Source organism: Chroicocephalus ridibundus, chromosome 9 (assembly GCF_963924245.1).
Source record: "Chroicocephalus ridibundus chromosome 9, bChrRid1.1, whole genome shotgun sequence".
NCBI classification, from domain to species: Eukaryota; Metazoa; Chordata; class Aves; order Charadriiformes; family Laridae; genus Chroicocephalus; species Chroicocephalus ridibundus.
The window spans coordinates 5,971,653-5,981,300 of record NC_086292.1 but is presented as its reverse complement, the minus strand read 5'-3'; the positions used below and the strand labels follow the sequence as shown (position 1 = coordinate 5,981,300).

The following is a 9,648-nucleotide window of genomic DNA, read 5'->3' as shown; positions in this document are numbered from 1 at the left end:
TGCGTGGGACCGGGAGCGTCCCTCTGTGGCCTCGCTCCCTGGAAGCTCCTGGGCACAGCTCCTGGGGGGGATTTCCAAGAGCAGCAACATTTGAATCGATAATTTTTGAGTAGCTGCTGTGGAAACACGCGCCTGAGGGCAGCCTTCATCTGATGAGGGGCAGAAAGCCACCAGCCGATGACTTTCCCACGCACCAGCGCTGTGCAAACTGTTAATGACCCTGCAGCAAATGGCACGCAGCCACCCACAGAGCGCGCAGACGGGACGCGTAAGGCCCTGCGATAGTCGAGTCCACCCTCCTGCCTGAACAAGACCGTCTCGTTTCACTCTGCAAGTGAGAGAGTGGTGCATCCCGCGTGGCTCTGGACGTGCTCGTACCACATGCATCGCCTGGCGCGAGCCGGCCAGCTTTGCTCAAGCTGTGCCGATTAGTTTTGCTGTGGCCGTGCGGTGGGCGCTACATTAGGAGACGTGGCGGAGGCTGTCGCCGCAGAGGCTGGGGTATTAAAGGGCAGCAGCACATCACCAAACACGAGTGAGCTGCTCCTACAAGACCCCAGCTTTCCTCTGGGTGGCTGGAGGAGAAATAGAGGTTTTAAGGGCTCCCCAGCTGGGAACAAAGATTTTGAAGTCAGGGTTATGAACCTCATGGCTGGGGTGCGAAGGGTGGGGTGGGCAGAGTCCGGTGGGGGCTGCCGGCCCACAGGTGGGACTGGCGAGCGCTGATCCTCCGGGACCTTCTCTGCAGCCTCCCCTTCTCTGCTTTTGTTTAGCCCAGGGCTGGGGAGGAAAGCCAGCACAACAAAGGGACAGCGAGACATCTTTCTTGTTCAGAATGTTCTTAATTTTAATTTATTTTCTTTAATTTTTATAAAATACATCTTGTAAGATAAGTCTCTAAAAACTTGCTCCTTTTTATTGCTTGTTAACAAGTTGAAATTCTAGATCAGAAAGGAAGGAAACACTTTCAGTCGATTAACTGTCTTTTGGCGCGTGTGTGTGTGTGCACGTGTGTGTGTGTGTGTTTGGGGTCTGGGGACAAGGGTGGGAAGGGGGTCTGGTTATTTTTTGTTAAATGCATACCAAAAAAACCCCAGCAAACCCCCAAGAGAGATAGCATCGATGTGAATTCCCAGATCTTGACTGGTTTCTCCCCACCCTGCCATCCCTCCTGGCATCTCCCCCCTCCCCAGCCCGTGTGCGTTGGTAGCCTGGACAACCTATTTCAGCATTCCCGGCGGCAAGGATCCTTCGAACGCTCTGCTCAGCAGATCTGCTCCTTTATCCTTGCCCCTGCTGAAACCGGCACTTAAAAAAAATATATAACAATAATACAGACCCAAAAAAAAAAATAAAAATCCATGCAAGATGGAGCTACAGTCTGCCACTGAAAGTAGTTTCTCCAATAAATAAACACTAAAATTAGCATTAAGGAGAGGCAGGGAAGAGCAAAACAAAATACCAGTTGATGGGGAGGACTGGAACCAGTATTTTGGCGGGTCTGGCTGGACCCATGCTACCCAGCCAGAAGGCTTTCCTCCAGCTTCCGTGGAGAGCAATCATGCGGGAGAGGTCGCCTCCACCAAACCCCTCGCCCCGCTGCCCCCCTCCATGGGAACAGACTGAGCTGGCACAGGAAAGGATCTCTTTTGCAGAGAGGGGCCGTGTTTCCACCCTGTGACCCCCCCTAACCACCTCCTTTCCTTCCTTCCTTAACTCTTCCGTGGATTTTGGCTGGAAGCGAGATGCTGCCAGTCCCTCCCGCCCTGGCAGACGCAAGACAGTTGTCCTGACTTGCAGGACACATTGGCGGGGGTGGGGGTGGGGGGGGTGGAAGAGGGGGGGAAGAAGGGGACAGAACGAGGGGGAAAGTTACATTTGACGCGGATGAGAAACAAACCGAGCTCTCCGGCGCAGCGGAGGTTAGAGAAGCAGACGTCACCCCAGAGAAGAGCACCATTGTGAAGGGACAAGAGCAGGGCAGGGCAGGCGAAGGTGCAGTCCAGAGGGACATCCCCTGCCTGCGGAGGGGTGGCTCTGGCTTTACGCTCCCAGGGCACAGCGCAGAGACGTCCCCCCTCGGTCAAACCTATCTGCCACTTCTCTGCTGCCCGGAGGGTAAAGCCAAGAGTCCCCCTTGTCTAGAGAGACACCAAAACTCCTTTAGGCTTTAATAGGGGCAGCTGGGTTAGGGCTTTATCAGCATTGGGGTCAGCACTCTCTTCTCCGCAATGGGAAGATCCTTGCCCTGAACTCCCTTTGCCTTGGCTGCAGCAGGCAATTTGGCGTAAATTCATCTTTCTGTGCTAAGGGGAAAAAAAAAAAGTCCTTATTCTCCATCCACGGGTGGTGACAGCAGACAGCTCCAGGAGAGTCTCTAGCAATGGTACCAGGACTGGGCCAACTTCCTTTTCTCTCTAGGTAGCCTCTTGCTACTCATAGAGCAACCTACATGGATTTCCTCCTCCCAGGAGCATGAAGGCCTTTGCTCATCTCTAGGCAACATCGGGACACTGGAGTAAGTCCCTCCTCTTCTCTGGCTGGTTTTGATGGGCTTGGCCCTAGAGCGAACCGGTTACGGATGAGCAGAGAGAGAAAAGTGCATGAAGAGGTGTCCATTGGTGGGAAGCTCTCCTTCCTGGTCACGCTCAGCACGATGGATGCGAGGGAGGAAGAGGAGGGGAGTCAGCGGCGAAGGCAGAGTTAACGCAGGAGACCTGGTGTCGGGTGGCTGCAGTGTTAAAGCCTCGAGGTTAGAGAAAAGAAGGGCATTTGGTCTGGCCGGGATCCACAGCGCAGGCTAGAACTTGGTGCCTCGGCCCATCAGCTTGAGGACGGCAAAGTTGTAGGTGGCGGCGATCATGAAGGTGAGCTGTGGGTGGGAAGAGAGTGAGCGAGGAGGGAGGAGGAGAAACGAAGCTCTCCCACCGGCAAGGAGGGCAAGCGAGGTGGGACTTCTCGCTGGGGTATGTCAGAGGTGGCATCCCCCAGCCCAGAACCCCAACAGGGCAGTTGCCCCGCGGAGCCCTGTCACCTCCTGCACCGGTGGGACACTGCAGTGTCTCGGTGTGGTATAAAGCAAGAGGAGAGCTGGGGAAAGGCAGGGGCAGTGCATGGGCAGCAGGACCTCTCCCCAGTGGTCTCCTAAAGTCCCTCCAGATCCCCTCCAGCAGCCACCTCTACCTTCTTATGGCCCAAATTCATCGTCTGCACTTATGTGCCAGAAAATGACACGAGCACGGGCTCTGTCACGTCCATGCCCACCACCTCTGTTGTCCTCTGCCCCCACATCCTCGCCGGGCGGAGGAGAACGGCCGGGCAGGGGGAGCACTGACTCACCAGTGAGACCAGCGTGGCAGCCGCCCCCACGAAGGCTGCGATGAAGAGGTGGAAAGTCATCTGGAACTGCAAGGGAAGAGGGGGGGGTGAGCTCCTGGGGCCCCGTGCACAGGCTGGGGAGCCAGTGCCGAGGCCACCCACTGAAAGGAGCTCACATGGGCTGATGGGAGGTGCTCACCTCGCTGGTCTTGCAGATGGAAAGCAGGTTGGAGCCGCACACTTTGCCAGGGAAAGCGTTCCAGGGCAGGACGCCTGGTGAGATGTGGGAAACCGGGTGAGCCAGGCATGGCCACCAGTCGGCTGCCTTGCTCAGTCTCCTGCAACCATGTGTAACCGCCCCCCCCTCGCCTTTTGGGGCTCTTCAGCACTTGCCTCTGCTTTATCCCAGCCTTATCCACCTGAGCCCTCTCCTCCATCCCGTCTCCTACGCCCTGAGCCCTGGCTCCCTGGCAGCAAACCCGGCACTTACCGTACATCCTGGCATCCGCACACAGGGTGCCGATGCTGGCCGAGGTCTTGCTGGGGTTGGCAATGGACTGGCAGGTGGTCCAGGTGTTAAAATAGATGTAGACGGGCACCGCGGAGCAGGCAAAGACCAGGAGCCAGATGATGGTCAGGACGTAGGTAATGCCCACAAACTGCAAGGGGCAGGACAAGCCGGGGCAGAGCCGTGGTTACCGAGCGGCTGGGGACAGGGGACAGGGGAGCGCGAGGGTCCCCAGGCAGCAGAGGGCATGGGGCAGGCAGGGGACTGAGATGCTGCCTGCATCCCGCTCCGCACCGCCCGCCAAACCCAGCATATCCCCAGGCGGCCAGCACGGAGCAGCAGCCCGAGCCGGGCACTCCTGCGGCTCACGGGGTCACCACCAGCCCCATGTTCGCAGCCAGCTACGCGTGCATGGAGGTGACCGGTGGCAGCAGCAGGATGGCTGCCACGTTCCGTGCTGGGGGTAATAAACCGCGGCCGCGGCCAAGCAGGGTTTGGCCTCTGCGGGAGGGCAGCTGCAAAACCCGCCTTGGCGTGCAAATGCGGCTCTCCTGCCCTCCCTCCGCCGTGCCACGCCAACCAGCCCCGAGGGAACCGCAGCCGTCCCCCTCCGCTCCCCCAGGACACGGGCTCCCCTTGCCAGCACTTTGTCGTCATGGTCCCCAAGCACAGCGGAGAGGTCAACCCCGGGGGCATGGCTGTCCCCGATGATACTTAAACATTGCCCGGAGAAGCTGTGGCTGCCCCATCCCTGGAGGGGTTCAAGGCCAGGTTGGACGGGGCTTGGAGCAACCTGGTCTGGTGAGAGGTGTCCCTGCCCAGGGCAGGTGGAACGAGATGATCTTTAAGGTCCCTTCCAACCCAAACCATTCTATGATTCTATGACTCTATGAAGTGTTTTCATTAAATGTGGCCATTTGGGCTGCTTTGGTCCCCGGGGGCTGTGGCAGACCTGGGGGAGGGCGGCCGGGCTGCGCTTCCCTTTGGGACACCCCGAAACCCCGACGGCCGCAGTCTCCTGCCCTTCGGCCACGCCGAGCGTGGCAAACCCGCTGCGGGCGCGCGAAGGGGTGCCGAACCCCGGTTAAGATCACCTTGTCAGGATGTCCTAGCCACTTTCCCAAACACTGACACACCCGCTGCAACGAGTGAGCTCGCTGGGGGCCTCGCGCTCCCCTCCCTTTCGGGCCCCCAGTTACCGTTGCGCTGAGGCCCTTGCCGCAGATGGTGGTCCTGTAGTCCCCGAAGATTTGCCGGACGGCGCCGGTGGTGTAGAAGCCTTCGGCCAGCAGCAGGGCTCCGTAGAGGAAGAAGAAGGAGGCCGTGCCGTAGATGACATACTGAAAAGCGTGGATGCTGCCGGGGAGAGGAGCGGGCAGGGCTGCTCAGGAGCAGGGAAGGTGCTGGGGAGCTCAGCCCTGCATGTGGCACGGCTGGGGCAGCCTGGCCACAGCGACTTACCCTCCCCATGCCACCCTGGGGGGACCGAAACGGAGGGTGAAGCCACTAGAGGAGCAAGCCAGGGCAAAGCCCTGGCAAGCAACGTTGTGGTCCACTGCCGGCTTCCCCATGCCCTCCATACCTACCCGGTGCACTGGTCCAGCACTAGCCAGGGCACCTAGCGAGGGTCAGATAAAAACAGGCATGAAATGGAAACAAGCGACCACTGGACCCTGCCGCGGCACCGGCACACGGCAAAAGCAGCCTGGGGTGTCCATGGTGCCTGGGTGACAGCATCGTCCCGGCCAGCCCGGCTGGACACCTCCTGCTGGCACAGAGCAAGACGGAGACGCACGGGGCGCCGGCGTGAGGGCGATGCACCGCGGCAGGGTACTTACACATCGATGAGATACTCGTAGTCCTGGTAGTTTTTGGAGAAGTAGGTCTCAATGAGCTGCTCGGTGCCTGTGAGGGCTTCATGCCCACAGCCACAAAACAGCGCTACCCCGAAGAAGCACAAGCCGGTGGCAACCAGCGAAGCAAAGGGTGCCCCGATGAGACATCTGGCACAGCACTCGAGCAAACCTAGGGAGAAGAGAAGTGAGGTGGGACGGGACCGCCGGGACAGGGAGCACTCGGAGCCGGCAGCTCAGGAGCAGGCAAGTATGAGGGGAGGAAGGTGCCCAGAGGGAAGCAGGTTGAAGGAAAACCCAGAAATGATCCATTGTGGTGCTGGAGACCCAAACCCAGCATCTTCCTGGGCAGGATTGCACCCAAGCGTGCCCAGGGACAGGGGTTGATGGCAGCGTGGGGTACCGGGGACATGAAGAAGCCCTTGGGTGTGAGGTGGACGGGGAGCCGAGGTGAGCCAGCCAGGATGACCCGTGCGAAACAAGATGGAAATACAAGGTGATGTAGCGTAATGCCAGTGGGACCCGTCAAACAAGCTGCTAATGGGCTCCCCGCTGCTGGCACTGCCCGGCTGCGGGCAACATCGACCCCGGCTGCCTCCATTTCTCTTTTCCCATCGAAGATGGAGGGGAACCCAGCACCTCCAGGGAGACAAACCTCAGCGGAGACCCAGCATCGTGGCCTGGCCTTGGGGCAGCACAGGAGGAGCTGGCATGTACCCCCAGCATCCTGGGCTCCGAGGTGGCACGCTGGGGTGCACTTGTCCCCTCTCCTGGCACCCCGCGGGCAGCTCGGGCTGCAACAGCCCCGTTGCACCAGCAGATGCGGAGAGGAGAGGAGCCGTGTTAGTTCCCCAAACGTCAGCGCTTGTGTAATAGATTTAGTCCTCCAGGACAGATATCTGGCAAGAGGGCACGTGTATCTGTGTGTGGGTAGGGAAAGCGTGGGCGTGAGCCAGCGTGCCGCTTGGGTTGCCCAAATGCTGGATTTTTTCAGCAATGGGGCCATGGGCACCTGCTCCTTCCGCACGTTCAGGGCTCTGACGTGTGGGATCGTTAGCTCGGGTTCCCGATGGGCTGGGTTTAGAGGTGCTCACTCTCCTGCCCGGTTTGGGGACGGGCAGCCAGGTGGGTTTGTACCCGCTGGCATCCACCTTGGGAGCATCAGTTTGGCTCCAGCTAAGCTGTGACAACCCACTGCCCTGGCTGTGCAACACCTCTGCCCAGGGAAGCTGCTCCCCTTCCCCAAAACGCGGGCTCCGGCACCCCACCGTCCCAGGCACATCCCATCTGGGCATAGCATTTGTGCCTTGCATGCCAAAAAGGTACCCGTGGGAAGTGTTCCCAAACCCACGCTCCCTCCACGGACCCCACAGTGCTTATCTCCTCCCACAAAGGACAAGAAAGCCCTGGGGTCCTGGCCAGCAGTGCCCTCCCCTCCCCACTGGGAGCAAGGTCGCGGGGTGGCACCGAGGACAATGGGGGATTGTCCTGGCACTGCCACCCCGGCGGCTGCCCCGTGCCGAGAGCAAACAGGGAACAAAGGCCGCGCTATGGAGGAGCGCTGGGACCCCCCCCCCGTTTGTTTGCCTTGGAATACAGCAGGGCTGGGGGGGTCCCGCTCGTCTGCTGCTCCCCGAACCTCGCTGGGACCCACGGGGACGGCCAGTGGGTGCTGCGCCGAGCACGCCTTTTTTATTTTTGTTTTGGCCACCTGGGAAGTGGCATGGCAAGTTCCCTGGGGGCTGGGGGAACGGTGAGTGGCTCCTTTCGGGGGGGGCTGCGAGTCCCGGGGTGCAGCAGGGCCTGGCAGGCTCCCTGCTACAGCTCTGGTCCCTTGGGCTTTGGGAAGCTACTCTGGGGAAGCCTGGGGAGGGGAAAGGAGGAGAGAAAGAGCCCTTGTGCTGCACAATCCCGAGCCTTGTACCCGGGCTCAGCTGCTGCCGGAGCCAAACAATACGCTGCAGACAGCAGGAGGAGGAGGAGGAGGAGGAGGAGGAGGAGGAGGAGGAGGAGGAGGAGGAGGAGGAGGCAGGGTGCTGGCAGCCCATGGCACCCGTGAGAACAGAGCATACCTGTTCTCTGTTCTCAGAGAACATCCCTGGGGGGGTATGCCGGTAAATATTAGCTCTGGTGTACCGATAGGGAAACTGAGGCACAAGGAGTGCCTCTGTTTTCCCAAGGCTGCCAGCAGACAAGTGGCACGAGCTGCGTCAGGTCTCAGCACCCTGCCTGGACCACCCAGCTCCCGCCAGCCCTGGGCAGGAGCTCTCATCTCTCCAGCCTGTGTGGTGAGGGCTCGGGTGGGACCAGCTATGGGGATGGCATCTGTCCCCACAGGCAGTGCATGAGTACACGGGGACAGAAAACCACTTTGGGAATGAAAATGCCGTCCCCGTCGTGCCAAGGCGTCCTCCCCCGGCAGCTCCCATGGCCGGCATGGCCACACTGGGACCTGACCAGTGCCAGAGGAAAGTTTCAGGGAGCTCTGCTGTGGGATGGGGTCCCCAGAGCCACCAGCAATGTCTCTCCGCGTGTCTGCCACCCTCACCCCATACTCACCCATGGCGCTGGACTTGGTCAACTCCCCCGACCTCCCGCTCGGCTGCTTCGGTGCTGTCTGAGGGAGCCCTCGCCTGCCTGGCGATCCCTCGCCCTGTATTTCCCCCCTCTGGGTGCCTGTCCCGCTCTCCAGCAAAGAAAAGGGCTCTCTGAGTGACAGCCACCCCCCTTAAAGGGACAGAACCCCGCCCCCCCTCCTGCCCCCCCAGCACCCCTTGGCTGCCAGCTCCTGGGTGCCCAGCGCCTGCGTGGGCAGAGCCGCCCCACGGCCCCGCTCGGGGCTTTGGGGGAAAAGGCTTTAGCAAAAAAAAAAAATTGCAGCTTGGAGGGGTTTTTTTGGGGTGTCATGGGGTGTCCTCTTGTCGGTGGCTCTGGGGTCCCCCCCGGGCACCGTGGGACACCAGCCCCACGAGACGGCAGTGATGCCCCTCTGTCACCTCCCCGACCCCCCAGCACCTGCCAGTGGGGAACAAGGGGCTCCCCATCCCAGGGACTGACTTGCAGCCTTGGGGGGCCCCAAACTGAGAGTTCCCCCCCCACTTTTGATTGAATTCTGCGGCCGCTTTCCCCAGCCCCTTGATTCCCGCGGGGGAACTGCGCTCAGGTGGGCACAGCTGTGGGGTCCCCAAGTGACGGGCATGGCTCCAGGGCTGCAGCAGATGGAGCCAGCTCCCTTGGGTGCCCCCCGTCCCCCGGGTGCCACAGTTCCCATGGGTGCCCCCAGCCTCCCTGGGTGCTGCGGCTGCGGAGCCAGCGCAGGGCCGGGGGAGCCTGCAGAGGGCAACCGGCCCCTTCCCGGCGGGCACAGGGTGGACAAAGCCCCGCTGTGTCCCTCAATGACCCGCTTTGTGCCAGGCAGCAAAGTGGCAGGGCCTGGCTGTCCCTGGGGCTGGGGACGCTGGCGGGTTGGGCGCTGGAGCAGGGTGGGCATCTTTTGGGGACCCCTGTCCCTTCCTCGCCCACCCAAAGAGCCCTCCCTTGGCTTTGCCTGCAGCTGGGTTGGGGGGAAACACCACTTGGGCAGCTGCGCAAATGCTGCCCGGGCTTCATGGTGGTCAGCTGCACCCCACATCGGTGGGACCCAGCTCCTGGCCCCCCAGCACAACTCCCTGACTCGCTTTCCCAAGGCAGGGCAGGGTGGCAGAGGGCTGCCCGGTGTCCCCAGCCAGCCGTGGGATGGGAGGGACGACAGAGCAGGGACACCCTCTGCCACCGCTGTGGGCAGCATCCTTGGGTACCTCCCTTAGCCCTCCAGGTGGCCTGGCGGTGATGTCACCTTGCCGCAATCAGCTCGTAACGGCCATGGGAGGGTGACAGCCCTACAACATCCCTTTGGAAATCACCCGTGACCCCTATGGCCACTGGAAACCAGCAGGGCCCAGCCTGCACCCCAGGGCAGCACAAGGGGGG

The 9,648-nt window shown here is 61.0% G+C and overlaps 1 protein-coding gene across 2 annotated transcripts; it reads right to left on the bottom strand.

Moving 5' to 3' along the window:
• Positions 1-822: 822 nt before the first annotated feature.
• Positions 823-8,375, bottom strand: PLP1 (proteolipid protein 1). Of its 2 annotated transcripts, none has more exons than XM_063346625.1 (7): positions 8,239-8,375; positions 5,665-5,851; positions 4,921-5,182; positions 3,809-3,977; positions 3,518-3,591; positions 3,340-3,405; positions 823-2,872 (listed from the first exon to the last, which is right to left on the bottom strand). In XM_063346625.1, exons 1-7 carry the CDS (start codon positions 8,240-8,242, stop codon positions 2,801-2,803), a joined length of 834 nt encoding a protein of 277 aa, XP_063202695.1. In that variant the 5' UTR covers positions 8,243-8,375; the 3' UTR covers positions 823-2,800. The 2 variants fall into 2 exon arrangements, with proteins under 2 accessions (XP_063202695.1, XP_063202696.1); XM_063346626.1 differs by having other exon boundaries at positions 5,026-5,182.
• Between the last annotated feature and the right edge of the window lie 1,273 nt (positions 8,376-9,648).

Excerpts from the sequence above, each read along its gene's own strand:
- PLP1 (XM_063346625.1), bottom strand. Across the intron at positions 3,406-3,517 it reads CCATCTGCAAGACCAGCGAG|TTCCAGATGACTTTCCACCT; the intron begins GTGAGCACCTCC and ends CTTCCCTTGCAG. Across the intron at positions 2,873-3,339 it reads CTGCCACGCTGGTCTCACTG|CTCACCTTCATGATCGCCGC; the intron begins GTGAGTCAGTGC and ends TCCCACCCACAG.